This window comes from Coturnix japonica, chromosome 14 (genome assembly GCF_001577835.2).
Source record: "Coturnix japonica isolate 7356 chromosome 14, Coturnix japonica 2.1, whole genome shotgun sequence".
NCBI lineage: Eukaryota > Metazoa > Chordata > Aves > Galliformes > Phasianidae > Coturnix > Coturnix japonica.
In genome coordinates, this window is record NC_029529.1 from 10117380 (window position 1) to 10135316 (window position 17937).

The 17937-nt window shown below is 35.0% G+C and overlaps 1 protein-coding gene across 10 annotated transcripts in view; it reads right to left on the minus strand.

The window, feature by feature from the left end:
- The window catches only part of RBFOX1 (RNA binding fox-1 homolog 1), a 107647-nt gene that overhangs the window by 66795 nt on the left and 22915 nt on the right, over nucleotides 1–17937 (minus strand). For 9 of the 10 annotated variants that reach the window (XM_015877145.2, XM_015877149.2, XM_015877151.2 and 6 more), the window contains exons 3-7: nucleotides 11019–11162; nucleotides 7380–7433; nucleotides 4729–4821; nucleotides 2914–2974; nucleotides 42–95 (exon numbers count right to left, since the gene is read on the minus strand). In XM_015877145.2, the coding sequence (XP_015732631.2) occupies nucleotides 42–95; nucleotides 2914–2974; nucleotides 4729–4821; nucleotides 7380–7433; nucleotides 11019–11162 (406 nt within the window). The remainder of the gene's footprint in view (nucleotides 1–41; nucleotides 96–2913; nucleotides 2975–4728; nucleotides 4822–7379; nucleotides 7434–11018; nucleotides 11163–17937) is intronic. The other variant, XM_015877147.2, reaches the window with a different exon arrangement.

Consider the following 17937-nt stretch of genomic DNA (forward strand, 5'->3'; position numbering starts at 1 on the left):
TAAATAAAACACAGCAAGGACAACTGCAGTTTAATCCTTACCTGCATAGAATTCTGGACTATAAACTGCACCAACAACTGGATTTAATTTCCAGCCTGCAGCAAACATAAAAACATAACGGAGTTAATACTGCAATTACTGATAATAGCAATGTACTGTTTTTTTATTTTATTTATTTGTTTATTAATAGAAACATAAACATACAATGCATTCAAGGTTGTTTTAATAAAAGTTTTATAGATGTCTTGGAACACTGACCTTTATTATCAGTGTATTCTGATTCTCAAGTATGGAAACAAATAATGAAATAAATAATTATCTGAACATTTCAATATTGCAAGTAGTACTGGAGCAAATCATCAGGTGAACTAGCTTAGTTGAAATGCACAGTTACCATGGTCTTATTACCTTAAGTTACGCAATTAGGGCATAACTAGTTCAGGTATCACTACATCATGTAATAACAGAGTAGATCAGTTCTTTTTCATTGCTTTAAGTCTCCGGTTACACACTAGTAAGGCCAAAACAGCTCATTTGCAGGACATGGAGTACTTCTGCTAAGCATGCTTTAAGGTATATTACAAGGCAATAAAATGTGCATTTTCATTCTACTTCAGATAAAAAATGAAAGAGTAGGCACTGTTAAGAACAGTCCACCGTGACAGAAAAGATATCTGTGCACTTTCTGAGCCAGAGACTTTTTCCCCAAATTGCATTTGTACTTCAGACTCTCTGCACTGAAATGGCACAACACAGTCATGTATCAGAAATGGCTACACAACTTGCATGTACAGGTGGCATATTACAATGAAATAGCTGGCTTATATGAAAATGCTTCAGTCATGTTCTGCCAACCTCTTACACTGGCCAATGTAGGCAATGCCTTTGCTTTAAATAACCACTGTCGTACAGCTGGCCTAAAAGCAATCCAGAACCAAGAGATGTTCTGTGCCATCTGTTCAGGCAACACTCCAAAGAATTGCTGTTGAGTCCTTACACGTAATGCTACTCTTCCAGGTACACACAGTACACAGCCTTCCCTTAGACACAGGGCCTGTGATGCTTTGTTAGTTGTAACGACTGTGCTAGGAAAACATGATTCTACTTCTGGATTTACTTAGGGGACCTGAGACAATAACAGAAGTTATAAAAATATGCATCTATGAACTACAACTAGTCTGCTATGTAGACACCCATCAAAAGAAGAATATCAGAGAAGATCATCCTGTGTGTATATGCACACCCTTGGATGTATAGATTTGCAAAAACAAATTCTAATTTTTAGGCACTTAGCAAAATGCTTCACAGTTCTGCTGGAGATCTCATCAAGATAGAACAGGCTGGAGAATCACAGACACAAAACAGTACAAGTGGGAAATACTAAACAGCAAGTTATCTAGTTTGGGATATAAATAAATGACAATGTATGACACAAGAGCAGTGCAGTACACAAAGGTGAATCTTAAAATCAGATACCTAAAATCTAATTTCCAGCATGACCATCCACTAACAATGGATATGTTGATGAATAACATGCTACAGATACGTATTTTAGCTTTAGCATAATATGAATACAAAATATATGTCATCACTGATATCAAATCTACTTTTATATTTTTATCTTGACAGTATAGCAGGATAAGTTCATAATACCATATGCATAAATTTAATATAGCTCCTTATTGTAACAAGATCTTGCTTTGTGATCCATTCAAGCTTCATGTCTCTCCTGTTAGATTCACTGAGATGTTTTAAAGTCAATAATAATGAAGGAGATTTCCCATCTGCATCATTTGGCAAGTTACACATCTACATACAAAGTGAGGAAGAAAATACTTTCTGAAAAATCACTAGGAATTTCAAGGCTCTTCTTCTCCATATCATTATAACTTGCCCAGTTATTGCATGCCAAATGAAAACTGTCACTTTATTTTATTTTTACCACATTAAGATAAAATTATGACTCTTTAAATAAAAAATAAAAATAAAAAAAATGAAGTCACTGTTTACTGTGGCTTTTAGAAAAATCTCAGTAATGAGTGCTCAAATACAGAAAATAAGATTCATTATATTCCAAAACGGTAAAGAGTCTAAGCTAAATGTAGAAATTGTAATTGATGTATGTGCAGATTTCATCTGCTTTCTACTGGATGGGAAAAGCTAAATTAAATTGGAAAGCAAATAATTACAGCTACACATTCTGGTAAAACAGGAAAACGTAATTGCAATTAACTTCAATTGATGTATTATCATTTGACTATGAGTTAGGAACTTGTTAGCATTTCTGAACTAGCAAATGCACACAATAAAACGTTGCCAAAGAAAACATGTTCAAAATATATTGTCTCCAAACACCTTCATTAGCTGTAGATTATGTTTTTATCATTAACTTCACTTTTTAGATCAGTATAACTCTTTTAAGCAACTGAGAATTTAGATTAGTCCATGGAAAAAAAGCTGGAGTCAGCATTCAGTTGTAAGTTGCCCTTTGATTCTAACAAAGCACATAAGGAAGACAAAAGAAATATCCTTGCTCAGATATGTGCCTGGGTACTAAAAAGGATCTCATGCCTAACAGAGCCATTTTCTCCTCCACCATCCAAGTAAAACTGAATCCTTTGATCAGTTCGTTTGTTACAACATTAACACCGCACAAAGCTAGAAGAGAATAATGCTGTTGGGTATATTTTCCTATACAGAAGCTGCCGTAGTTAAACTCATAGATTCCAGACAGGCAAAATGCTCCATGCTACGCCCATCCCTGTGAGTTAGAGAAAGTTCACAAGGATGGAAATTAAGTCCAGCCATAATGGGTTTTCCTTCTGGGTTGCTGGATAAAGCATGAGCCCAAGGAGATGTGAGGTTTCACATGCACTGACATAAAAACCACACGGTGAGATATCATGCACTTACCATTCGTGTAAGGGTTGACGGTCTTTTTATTTGTCATTACACGTGCTGTTGCATTATTTACCTAAGCACATAGAACACTGGATTAGAAAGGGTTACAAGGATGGCCTGTGGTATTATTAAATGCATGCATTATCATTGCTATTAGTCATGTAAAAAATAAAATGCAATTTAATTTATAGAAGGCAACAGGTGCATAACAAAATCATACTATTTATAATTACATTTACTTTCATAACCATTTAAACTTACAAATCATTTCAATAAAGCAAAGTCATATCATTTAAACTTTAATAAAAAGACATTAAAAGCAAATTAAAAGGTATTGCATAATTTAAGACTTAAGAGCATGCTTGTATTCCATGATAACACTGATACAATAAATATTCAAAACAGAAAAAGAAAAAAAAGATTATATGAAGGAACATGCAGTGGAGTAGAAGGGAAATAGACAAGGTACAAGGAAACAAAGAAAATGTCAAAAAAAGGGACAAACGAATTTTAGCAGTGTGCAACATAACCCTTTAGAAGAGAAGTACCATTGGAAAAGCAACATCTAGCATTCAACACTTGGAACAAGAGCCTTTTTCATTGCAAGAATTAACAAAATCATTCAAGCTTTAAAATCACAGCTAACAAAAGGATAAAAAGAGGGTGCATTATTTAACACAATATGGAGTTAACAATCTGAGTAAGATGTGCACGAAGTCATATCCTCAATCCAATCAGTGCCTCCCAGGCTTGCTTAAAACGTACACTCAATTACAGGCGTACCAATATAGAAAAAAATGTAGCATCAAGAAAACTTAATACAACAAGTCAAAAAAATTCACGTGGTATATCAGCGCTAAATACGTGAAACGGCAGATGGACTTCTCCACTTACCATTCAGCACCATCGCCAGCATGGGTATGTATACAGTTACCATGGTTACTGAGAGTTTGGTGAGGGCCCTAAGCGCTACCGTCGAAGGGGGAAAATGAAAAGGCAAAATATGCAACATCTTACTCAAAAGACGACAGCATTTTCAATTGGTATTTTCTTTTTTTCTTTCTTTTTTTTTTCTTTTTAATTCTAACAAATACGACTGAGGCAGTATTGAAGGGGATCCAGTGGTACTAAAACGAGTTTGTATTGTTTCTTTAATAGATACGAACGGCTCAGGCCATCTAGCCAAAGGAGCCTGATGCTTTCAAGAAAAACGAAATCTTAAAATCAGTCGGTCTCTAGTCTGGCTTTGTTTCTTTTTCTTGTACACCTTTTGGATGCTTCTTTTCCAATCTGAATTTTTTGAAAGCCACTGTGGATCCCGCATCAACCCTGCAGAAAAAAATAAAAAAATAAAAAAACAAAACCAAAACCAAAACAAAATCAAAAAAAACAACCTTTTGTTCGTTTTTGTTTTGTCTGTCACACAGTATTTTTTGTTGTTGTTGTTTTTGTTCTCAATTTTTGTTATTGTTGTTGGCTGGTTGTTTTTTTTTTTTTAAATTATTTTTATTTTTGGAATCTACTGCACCCATTGATTCACAAAATATCCAAAATAATAACTTCAAAATCTTAAAGTTCTTTATTTTCTTTCTCCTTCCAATTCCACCTTTCAGCAATAATGATAATAATAATAATTACAAAAGAAATAATAATAAAAAAACCCAAGTAAGGCCAGATTCTCTCTCTTTATATATAAATATATATATAAACAATGGGAAGGGGGAAGGGGAGCACACAGAAGACACCAATGATGCATCTGAAACAACAAATGAGAGTGAAGCAGACATTTATAAAAAAGATGAAAAGGAAAATATTTTGAACATGCACCTCGATTTTACGGCCCTCTACCACGGTGCCGTGTAATTTCTCCCTCGCCCTGTCCGCATCAGCACTATTTTCGAAAGTTACGAAACCAAATCCCTGCATGCAGGAGGGAGAAGGGGGGAAAACAACATGCACATTATTATTTCAGTCAGCGACCACTTGTTTGCTTATGTTCTCTCTCTTTAATTTAATATTTTCTCGTCCTTGCTTCATTTCTGTAACATGCAAATTAGAAAAATTATAATTGTATAGAGATGTGCAATAAATAAGCGACAAATGTGAACAGATTTTTTTTTCTGTCATCAATTACATAATACCCTCTGAGAAATTCAAAGAATGATACCAAAAATACCTTTCTACGTGTCACTACAGAGGAAAATAAATCTAACAATAAGAAAATTAAAACAAAAGAAATTACAGTGTCTTCACATAGAAAAAAAAAAAAATGAACTAATGAGAAAAGAAAATGAATCACATTTTTACAGCATGCAGATATCTCAACAAAATAATAAAAAAAAAACATGTGCACAAAATTCAACACTGAATGTCAATATACTCTAAAACATTGCCTATTTAATCATGCTGTTGTGATCAGAAGAAACACTGTTCCCATGCAACACTAGGGTAACTTAAACTTTTTTCAAACTATACAGCCTTTACTTATTTTTTTATAAAAGAAAAAGAAAAAGAAAAGAAAAGTAAACCACCAACAAAAGTAGTTTCAGAACAAAAAATAAAACTTCCTTGTATTAACAGATCAAATAAAATCACATGATGTGAATAGAAAAATAAACTCTGGTAAAGGAATAAAAATGAAAACGCTTTGAGTAACTTTAACTGATTCATTTACTATTTCTATATTTTACCTCCCACATGCAACTGGTAGTGCTCCAGAATCCCATGTTAATGGGACAGGAGAACACTCAACTAATATTAAATTCCCCCCAGAGTAAATACTTCACTTGATAACATCAGGCTAAGCAAACATTTCCAATCCTATTAAAATTCTTTTTATTAGACTAAGTTAAAATAAGCACTGTTTAAAAATATTTCATGTAAAAAATGTAAATACTTTTCAAAATCAGACATTAAAAAACATTTTAGAAACGTACACCAACCCTTTGAAGTAATTCTTACGTTAGCACTACACAATGCCTTTGCAAGTTTACTTGAATAAACTCAAGTAAACAAACTTCTATAACCTTGAATGCTTCATAACTACAGACACTTGCAAGTTATACATGCAAGTATATCCCCCACCTCCCCAAAAGACAAATTTATGCTGGCTTGAAGTCCTGGGTATGCAAGATTTAATGACTGAACAAAGGCATAACCTGCTACAAATTGTACTCATTTCCACACAGAAGGAATTGAAGGTGGCAAGTGTGGGATGTCATTTGAAATCTATAAAACTATCTGGTAGGAACAGGTTCTGCACAGTCAACATCTTTTGCAAAAACTACTCAACCTTCATAATGTAATGATGATACATTTCAAGATAGGAGATTGTCGCCAACTTGAAAAGACCTTCTCCTAAGCCACTAATTTCCATAGGTTTTGGTTGCTTAGTGAAAAAACAGCTAAGTGTTCAGATTGGATCTGGAATAGTAGGTAAGGGAACTAATTAATGAATGTCAGAATAATTCTGGAATGTTGACCAGAAAATTCTAAGTGTTCCATTAAAGAAAGAGGAAAAATGGGAGAAGGGACAGTCTTAAATATATAGATTAAATACTAACACATGAAAGAAAAAAAAATAAAAAATTATCTGATTTCAGAGAGATTTATGATATATGTTTCATCTTAAAAGATGAAAGACCACAGAATAATGGAAAACAATGACTAATAATAAATCGTATGTAAGAGTTGCTGGCAGACTGAAACATTAATAGTCAAACATGATAGTTTTCTAACATGGGAGAAAAAGGAAAAAGATAGCATGCAGATGTCATACACAAACTTATACTGCTGCTGCTATCATAGATAAAGCATACTGGGAAATTGGCTGCTGCTTAGAACAAGGTAATGAAGATAATGCAGGCACAATCATTCTGTTTTGACTGATTTCTAAATATAGAGTATATTGTATATACTAAAGGCAAAGTAAACTTCAGAATTTTTTATTTTTAATGTTTTCAGTATAATGAAAACTTTTAATCAAATAACTGATTAAACATTCAAAGGGTTGGTGTACTAAGCTTTTACTACAGAGGAAAACATCTGCACTTAAAAAATGTGTAACAATTGTATTTTCTCACTTGATTACTGAACGAGATAGTTAGTAGGTATTATCATCTTTCCTTCCAATAGGAAGAAAAAGAAAACTACACCAATACAAACTCACCTAAAATATCTTTAAATATGGACTCATAAAATACACGTAACAACCACTGAATAATAAAGAAAGCAGAAATCAACATTCCCATAAAACAAGTGACAGATTAGAGTAGTTAATATTACTTCTTTCAGAATATGTAAAATGAGTCCAATGATTTTCTTTCTGCTTTGCAATCTAAATCAGAATGCACTTTTCAGAAACATGGAGTTTCTATTATTTTTATTATTTACATTAGTGCAGTTGTTTCCTTTTACTCGTTAAAAGTACATTCAACAGACTAAAAATAAAACATCTTTGCGTGAATTGAACTGCTTACCTTTGAGCCTCTCTCATTAAAAATAATTTCAACATCTAAGATTTTACCAAATTGCTGCAAAGAAATAGAAAAGTAACATGAAAAAATAAAAAAATAACTTCATCACTTCTATCATCACTACTACAAATGTTTGTTTGGTAAATTGATGCACTGTATCAAAAAATTAAAGAATAGAAAATCAAGGACAGCCAAGCAGCAGAAAAGACACACTGAAGAGTAGTCAGTATCATTAAATCAGGTATGTCACGTCACTAGGATACCACACATTCACTTATGGATGTCAAATTTATTGAGATGTTCTGACAGTCATCATTGAACTGTAAACACAGGGAACTGCAAATCTAAAATGTCTTTTGTGGTTACTTCCTGTTAATTCATCCAGTTCAATTGCCACCAATGATTTCTTAAAAGCGTAACATGCTTATTGGGTTAATTTGATCAGTATATGATCAAATATCACTAACAAGACAAGATTAATGGTTGGATGAACACTTTCACCCTCTGGTCAGCACATCCTCTAAAGAACCTGTGTTTCAGAAGACTTTTTGTCATTGCTTTCCAGAACAGGCTTCTGCCTTACAGGAACAGACTGGAGTCAATTGGGAGTTTTAGCTTCAAGGGATCAAGGATTTCTCCTCACCATTGCTGAAAAGGGATATCCTTTATTCCTTGTGTCATTCTTGTCTTCCTAAAGTGTAATTTAGCAAGTTAGAATAGATAATTATGTTTTGAGGAATCTTCCCCCTCAGTAGGACACTTTAATATTATATTAACTCCTAAATGCATTGATCTTCCAATAGTGCAGTCATGTAGGCATTGCTCATGCACACAAAACCCGACCAAATATTTGACTCACACAACATTTAGGAGCACTTTTGTAGATGGCACATTTTTTTGATGTGACACTCAAATACATCAGTGGGTCATTTCTGTTTGTTTTTTTTTCTAATGTCATTATCGTGCTCTATTGATCAGCGTTAACACTAGTAAGTGACATAAACAATGATTAAACAAAAAGGCAGAAATTAGAGGCAGACAAATGCAGAACAATCTATCAGTGGTGCAAGGAACTGCAGAAATCAACCAGTACTGCAGTTTTTTAAGATACAACAAACAGGACAGAAAGGAGAGCACTTCTTTACTTCATAAGTGGTTTCATCTTAGTTATTAAAATCAAACATTGTTTGTTATCCCTTGTCTTATTTTATGTTCTTGTATTCACAATGTAGTTAACTAACATTTTAACTGCTATTCTAGCCCATAAGAAGACAATGGCTGTTTAAACAATTCCTTCTCTGCACTATTCATGTCAACATTAAAAAAAATAATAATCTGCCACGTGCATAACACAATCAAGATGCAGCTTTATCATTTCAGATATTTCATTTCTCTCACATTTGCAGAAATTCAATTTTTCTATCACATTGGACGCTAAAAGTTTTCTAAGTCAATCTAAAACTGGAAAACTCCAGCAACCATATCTTAAGAACTAAGACACGGAAATATTGAGGAAAAAATGTAATTGTTGTTTATTTGTAAATATAACTAACCAAAATTCCTAAACTTTTCCTTTAATGTACTTTCAAATAAAATCTATCTGTTTTACTTGGTTGAAGTTAAATACCTTTTCCCCCCTCTAGAGTGTTAATTTTTAGAGGGTTAAAGGGAAGTTGCAGAGATTAAGATACAGGAACACAGGCATCAAGATTTCACAATACCATAACAGGATTCTTCTTTCTAGTGAACATTTCCTTCATTTCATATAACCAAATACTAAGAAGGTCTTAACACACACAGAAAAACATTAGAAGAATAAGTCTGAGCCAAACATGAGAGATCCAGAGAAAGAAAGTGGCATGTAGTATGAGGGCTGTTCCCAAAGTAATGCCTCCTATTTTATTATGTTGGCCCACAATATCAGAGGTGGATTTTGGCGGAAGAGCAGCAGAAGTTGAACCTTTCCACCCATATTGTGACATTTTGTGACAGATGGTAGCAGTGAGGCACTCTGACAAAATGGCATCTGACCTGGAAGTGTACATGAAGATTATGGAAGACCTGAATGTTATGGAAGACCTGAAAGTGTCCATAAACTAAATGTTTATGGAGAGCAAACAGTGGACCCACAAAATGAAGAACATCATGGTCAGATCTCCCATGCAAATTGATGGACTACAACCTGATAACTGTGCATAGGGCTGTATATTGGTGTCAACACATTGGAAATGGTGGCAAGGTTGGAATATCACCAAGTTTGTGTCAGGTGTGTCCCACTAATGCTCACACAGAAACAGAAAGAATACCATACACCAGTTTTTTTTAAGACCCGTTGAACCAACACAAGGCTGAAGGTGAATGTTTGCTGTATCGCATCATCATTGGGAGTGAAATGAAATGTTACTATTATAAGCCAAAGTCAAAATGGCAGTCCACAGAGTACTGACACGTAAATTCCCCACTGAAGAAAAAGTTCAAGACAGAGCCTTCAGTGGATGAAGCAATGTGTATTGTCTTTTGCAAAAGGAAAAGGGTGATCTTCTGGTTCTCACGGAACCCAGAAAAACCATCAAATTTGACCGCTACATCAGGATGCTGACTAGAACTTACAGAATCAGACCAGAAAAGAAGATGACCTTTCTCTAGCAACACAGTATCTTGTAACTCCAGGCCCCATGCCAACTTGTAGACTGTGGAACACATTGCCATTCTTGGCTAAACTGTCCTACATCCACCATACAAATCATGCAATTATGTTATTAGCAGTTGTTTTAGTTTCCATGGAAATAAAAAGAAGGCATTACTTTTGGAGCAACGTATGTACTTTATGCTGTGCTATGTGACATGAACTGTAGCACAGAAGAGGCATAAGTTTTAGTGAGTCAGAAAGAAGAAAGCAAGAGATACACAAATACTGGGAAGTACTTGTTTGGAAAAGGAAAGTCTGTGTTCTAATAGCTGCTCAAGTACTAATTCCAGATTTTATTTAGTAAGTTTCCAAAATAAACCTAATAGTTCTTGGAGTAGGGAGAAGAAACCAGGTCTAACCTCTCCATGGTTATGAGCCTAGAACTGATGGCACGTATGAGACTTGTGAAACAGTCAATGCACACGAAGGTAGCTGATGGCCTGAGCAAAAGCAAAAATTGAGACTTAGAGAATTATAATGTCAAAAAGCTTAGAAGCCTACAGGTCTATAATTCCTATGGGAATAAGCAAGGATTCCTACGCCTGGATTTCTTGCTTAAAACCAGCCGGTGTCTTATTGTTTAGAGATTGAGTTCTCTTGCTCATGAGGTGAAATATTGATTATTTTACATTGCACTGTCCAAAAATCAATAAATCAAGCATATAAATCCAGATGGGTACAGCAGGAATATGTACCCATTGAGTATTTTTAGCCAATCTAGGTAGCTATACACAGAATGCACTAATCTGCACATATGATGGAATCAGAAGTTTTTTTTTCCCCAGCTATGACTGACAAATCAGATGTTTGGTTACAACTAAATGAAAAGAGAATCTTCACTGAAAATGGTTAAGTAGTCTATCATAGATATCTCTGTCAACATTGCCTGTAATATAAAAAGTATTTCTTGCAATGAAAACATAGAGGAGCATAGACAAAGCATTAGTACTTACACCAAACATTTGTCTAAGATCTGGATCACGGAATCTGAATGGTATATTTGAGACGTGAAGCCGTTTTGGCTGTGATTTGTTTTCTGTGTTTTCAGAAGATTGCGTCTGTTGCTGACCATCGGTCTGTGCTGCATCTTCTGTCTGCTGGAGGAGTAAAACAAAACAATGTAAAGAACACTGCAAGCACTTCTGCATTTTCATGTGAATAAAGTCGCAGGCTTAAATTCTCCAAACGTACCGAAAAGGACTTAAATCCAGTCAGGCAAAGGTGATGAAGGATAACAGAATTTGATATGAAAATCAAATACTTTCCTGAATCTTCCTGAGTATATGCATTTGGTGATATTGTTAATAGGCATTTTGAATAAGTCAAAGAGAATGAAGGGTATTATTTTCAGCATTGATTTTCTTAGCTTTTTCTAAATAATGCCTCCCCATATTACAAAGATGTGGAGACTCCATTGCAAAATAACAGCGTATTTACAGCAGCAAGCTATGGACTTTCAAACAAGATCAGTACTTTCATTCTGAGGCCACTGGGATTTCTACACTGGAGGTAGGTAACATATGACATCCTATTTGCCATTTCATAAGTAGCACTAATAGGTACCAGAGAGTCATTTCATACAGATACATGGCCACCATTATGGAAAAAGCCTTGAGTTGTGAAAAGGAATATAAGTATAACCAACGGAGTAGGTTGCCTGGGATAAAAAGTGAAACCCAGAAAAAAGTTTTACACATTTTCTTTCTCTTCTTACAAGAATACTGTTTCCTAGTTTTAAAACACAATTTTGTAAAAGATGGATGCTGCTTTGCATCACAGTTTAACAAACAGAACTATAAACTCTTAGAGGGATGAGGAAGTACAGAAACACGGTCATTTGAAATACAAAACTAACCAACACTAACCCACCAGTGTGTTACAGAAATAGATGGGTTGTATTCTTTAATGATAGCACACAACATCTGATTCATCATTGTCTGTACAGCACACATTCAATAGGAATAGATTTTGCACAGGTCAGCGAAATCGGCAGTTATTTTCTTTAGCTCTGGTAGGAAGAATAAAAAAGGAACAGAAAAGAAAGCAGACTAATGAAAGTACGAGGATCATCTTACAACTGCTGCAACTCTGTGCTTCCTCTTTCTTCTGATCATATTCTTCTTCCAAGTATTCATTTTTCCCTTGCGTTCTAATGTTACAGTACAGTTTAAATTTGACATTATGTAGGAAAAAAAAAAGTCATCTCCCATTTCCTGCTGGTATCACATTTATTTTAATGGACAACCATTTAAGTAAAATGGTTAAATAAAATGAACCTTACCATAGTTTTAGTATCAATAAGCCTGCTAGTAAGGAGGTAAAATAACTCAAACAGAAGACATGACTTACATCAGGGATGACTACATATAAACTTAATGCTAGCAAATGAAGTTCAGCATCATCATCCCCAGGAAAAACAAATGTTCTCCAAGTACAAACATACACAATTTCCTATATTGTTCATACTTCTATGCCATTATTATTGCTTTAATAACCATCAAGGAAAATAAACTACTGTTGCATGGTGATTTGTTGCACAGAGATTTTCTGAGATCTTCTCTTCCAGCTCATTTGCTATCTTCTCTTTAAAGACCTTGATAACCTAGTTATTTTAGACAGAGGAATTTAAACTGAATCTTTTGCTCTCAAAGTACAATGCATATAACTCTTATCCTTGCTCTATACAGACAAATTCCTAGATACGATTTCATTTAAGAAACGTGAGTGTGCTTCATTGTAAGACAGATAATAGCAGCAGTATCTCAGGAGAAGACAGGATAAGCCATACGTCCATGTAAACTAGCAATTTCAGCACTAAGCTCTGAATTAAAAGTTGAACAGTGCTTTCTAAGGGATAATCCTTTAGAATTATTTTATTTTATTTTCAACACTGATGACTTTTTGCAATATGTGCCTAAATAGTGCAGGTGCTCTTAAGTGTATCTATAGGTATCCAGCTTTGATGTCTGACTCAGAGGTCTAAATCTCACTATGGGCACTAATCTCCCCAAAAGAATTAGCTCTCAATTTGGGACAAATTAAAAGAAGAACTTAGTGAGGGGGCTGGAAAGAGCAATGTTTACAAGCACAAGGAGTGCAGTGAAAGATTATATATTTTGTTTTCTAAATTCTTCTCATTCAAAATCAATCACTGCCCTTTTTCAGCACAAGCAACAGAAATAGCTCACACAACTGTGGATAAGAAGAGGCTGGATGCAGTTTATACCAGTGCTATGAAACTGCACTGTATTTCTATTTGTGGATACTACACATGTAAGAGATCAGGACAGAAATGAGAACGAGTGATAAGTGAATGGCAGGTCTGCTCTTGTAGCAACCATGCTGATTTGTGTATTTACCAAAGCAATATTGTATAAAGCTCTCAGTCCTCAATGAGGCTCAATGTATATTTTTTTTCCTCACAAAAACACCCCATTATTGTGCCGCAGCTCCACTCCCTTCAGTTCAAGTGTGCTATGAAAAGCAGCCCACTGAAGTGATCCCAATTAATAAACAGGTAGGGAATTTCAAGGCTTAATTTCATCATGGTTTTTCTGCAGTGATCCAATTTACAGTGTATTTCTGCCAAGTGCTGAATGCCAGTAGCTGAACGGAGTAAGGATTTCCTGAAGGAAACAGACTCGCACCTGCACCAGTATCAAGCGCTGATGTGATGTCCCTATCCTTTTTTTCAGAAGCACCAGTTCACCAGTGATGTCTACTTTTACACCATACAATGCTGCTCGTATACAAAATCAAACCATTACGTACACTGAAGAGCAATTTTCAAGTGACCCCTGTATAAGTCTAAAACAGTGTTTTGATCTGCTGCTGCCTGAACTCATGGGCAAAACCAAGGAAACTAAACAGTTCACCCTTAAGTATTTCTCATAAATTAAATGATAAAGCAGGAGTTGTTAGAAGAGAGAAATCCCCAATAACCTCTTAGCATGGCATCTAAAACCAACGCAAGAGTTTAAGTTTCGGAAAGGTATTCCATCCATATAATCAGCAAAGATCACTTTCCACATCCAGGCCTTAAAAGGAGAGAAATATGATAGAAATTTAGCACACAAGAACAAGTAGTGAATGCAGGACTGGAAAATCCTTGAAATACAACACTTGCAAAGAATTTAAGGTCGATTAGATTAATCTGAAGATAATTAAAGAATTGTGAAAGTGCTGTTCAGCTTCATGAACAAAGGCTGCCCCAGGAAGAAATTATATAATCAGCTTACAGTATAAATGCAAATTGGGAAAAGTAATTTCTGTTCACTGTATTAATATAAATGATGAGAAACAAGGAGTGGAAGGTTTGAATCGTGTACTATCAACATACCAAAATGTCAGGAGCAACTTCTGTACTGAGAAATTTAACAGACATATCATCAGCTGAAAGTAATGAGGTTTGTGAAGACAATACTGAAATGAAGAAGTTGTAAATTATGGGTGCAGTGGGTAAACCCAGGTACTGTTATTTTCTGGGTGTTTCTTTTTCATTTTACCCTTCCTACAGAAGCCTAAAATATCCAGTGAAAAGCATCTCAAAGTTAGGGCGACATAGAATGAAAATCAGAAAGTTCAGAAAGTTGGCACGATTTAAGATTCATACCTGCAAATATCTTAAAAGAAGTCTAAGAAAGAGAAAACATGTACAGTGTATTATGTGACATTACAACCGTATCTTTCTAAAGTGCACTACCAACCAGAAACATACACACAGGCCTAGGAGATCTGGAGAAGGATAGCTGCAAATTGAAATTGAAATAAGAAGCTTACAAGAAAATTTCCAAGTAACACCAAGGAGGTAAATGCACAGAGGACAGGATACAATCTGGATCTGGTAAAGTCCCAAAAAGGAAACTTTCAAAGCCCTGTGGAGCTGAAGAGCTACAATGCAATTTAACTCACAAAGAAATAACATTTCTAGAGAATATTTTTACTGCTAGAAGACAGAAAACTTGTGTTTGATGTGTGCTGAAAAATTACCTGAAGTTAGTATGCAAGTATGCCTCACTACTTGCCTGTGGATTAGCAAGCAATCAAATGCAGGTTCTGATCCACTAAGGGTCTCTTTTAATAACTTTCCTATTTCAATCAAGCAAATTACTATGCTTTATTCAAACAACAACTTATTTATCCTTCATAGTTAAACAGAAGTGATACAAAAGGCCTGGCAGTCTGGATGATGACCTTATTTACTTTTTGAATACTAAGCTGTATCAGGTTTACCTTTGCATGTCAAGAAGCTACGAGTTTAACTTTCAAGAGAGACTTTCATACACTTATGTTCAAATTCATACACTTATGATTCAGTTCCAGTAGTAAAATGCATTACATACTATTGCCACTTCTAAACAAGTGCATCAGAGCCATTTAGCTAAAGATCTTCTAAAACTATCACAAGAGAAAAATCATTTTTTAACTCATCCTACACAGCTAGCTTAGAAGACAGTTTTAAATCTCAACTGTAATTATCAGATTTACATAATTAAACCGATTAAAAAAAACAGTTACACATCTATCATGTATCCACATGGTCAAGCTATGCCAGGCTGTTTGACATTCACTTCTTGAAACATGTCTCTCAAGAAAGATAAAGTCAAAACCACTGCTCATCAGTCAGAGTAAAAAAGATTCAAGCTCTTGCTGTTCATACAGAAATCCATCATTATCATCACAGTCATAGATCTTGTTTCTGTCAGTCACAGCCTTCTTGTGTGCATCAAACCATCAGCCTATCTGAGCAAATGTGGTTGAAGATCATTTGGAAGGACAACACTCAGAGACATTTAGTGGCAAGAGATTAAAACTCTCGTAAAACTGTGGCTACAACATTCTTTTACTTGTTAAATACCCCCAAACACCACACAAGATGCTCCTAAGGCAGCTATTCCATCATGTCTCCTTTCTGACCATATTACTGGAGTTCAAAAAGATTACTTCTTCTCTTACACGCCATATGTACAGAGGAGTAATTAAAACTATTCCCCTTAGTCTCATCTTTTGCATAACAACTATGCCAGTGGTTTTATTCTTTCCTCCTTGATACCACATCCTAAAACATTCTCTGACTTCTCCATTTGGTCCATATCCTTTTAGCTGGTGCCTAATATCTCACATTGTACTCTATTTTAGGCCTTAAAATTTGTTGCTTGAATCACAATGACAGCATCAGATATTTTCAAGATAGATTTCTGTTATGCCTCAAGGTGGTCCTTGCTTTTCCCCTATGTCTGTTATTTTTGTGGATTTCTTTCCATTTTTTCCCCAACTTCAACAAGACTGCATTCATATTCATATACACCTTGTAGTCCGTTTACTACACAGTGATTTTCTGTGCCATACTAGTGTAGATTACTGTTCCTGTGTAAACTTGTCACATTCTTGTTTTTAAGTACCATTATTTTTTCAGACAATACCTCCAGTTTATCAACATCGTTATGAATTCCATTCCTGTCCTGCAATGTACTTGCTGTCCTTTCCAGTTTGGTTTTCATGAAAATTTAGTAAGTGCAAACTCCATCATTTAGATTGCCAATGAAACTACTGGACAGCACTGAGTCAGCACAAACCCCTGAACAATTCCTTTCAGTAAGTCTTCATGTTTTGATAGTGGGATACTTTAACAGATTTTCTATTTTAGCACTCAACTTATTTGTGGTTGCATATTTACTATATTTCCCAGCCTGCAAATAAGCACGTCTTGTGTGACAGTGTTGAAGCCTTATGGTAAGTGAAATACAACAAATCTATGGTTTTTCCTTTGCACACAAGGCCTTCTTTCTTTCTTCCTTTTTTTTTAAAATTTTTTAAATTTTTTGGAAGCCACCCCCTCCCAAAATAGAGACTGTGCTGATGGCATACTCTTGCAATTTGAAGAGCTAAGAATGAAGGGTATATTAACTTTGAGTATTTTCAAAGGATTGAAACTCAGATGATAGCGCATACCTTTAGCTTACATAACCTACCAACACTTTTGTTTTCATTCTTCTCAAAAAACATGCTTACTATACTCCAATTCTCCAATACTTCTACTCATTCTCCACAAGGTAACAGAGACAGGCAGGCATTAATTGCCCCAAAAATCAGTAGTTTAATCTTTAAATACAGAACAAATCTAATTAGAAGCAGGCGATTGGGAAAACAAAACCAAAACCCAACTAATTTACTTGAAGATTCTCTATCTGTCTTCTTCCCTTTTTGATACAGATATGTTTCCCTAACACTTGGGAAATCATTTTATTAATCACTTGGCTAAGGCTGACTTCTACAGAAAGCAATCATTCAAAGCAGAAAGGCACTGTTACCTTTTGCACCAAGACTGATTTTTACAGTAGCTCTCAAAGATTCTTTCCAACTGGCTCAGATACTCTCTTGCACAATCTCTCTCCTGGCTCCTTCTTACATATTCAGCCACAAAACGTATCACTAGTACATTCTCAACTTACGGCCTAACTGCAGGATGTGCCAAATCACCTGAAATCCCTAACAGTCATGGGCAACATATATGGACAATATCTCCATTTGCCCACTGAAGATCTCATCCATTGAATCTTACCAGCTGGAAGTCGGTGAAAATTTCCGACAGTAAAAAAAATATTAGCAAAGCCTGAGGCATCAGATTTATAAGACTGTGAAGTTCCTAAGCATTTGTAGAATCACATATTGTGCTTCATAAATATCAAAGATACAGGTATAGAAAAAATTCAGTGTGTGACAGTTCAAATCATTAGAAAATAAGTTGTTTTTCTAATCAGTTAAACCAAGGAATAAAGTTACAAATGCACCTGGATATGAAAGCAGACAAAATACAGACCCTTTGTGCTAAAAGAAATCGATGGTAACTGCAGGTTCTCAGCATCACTGAAA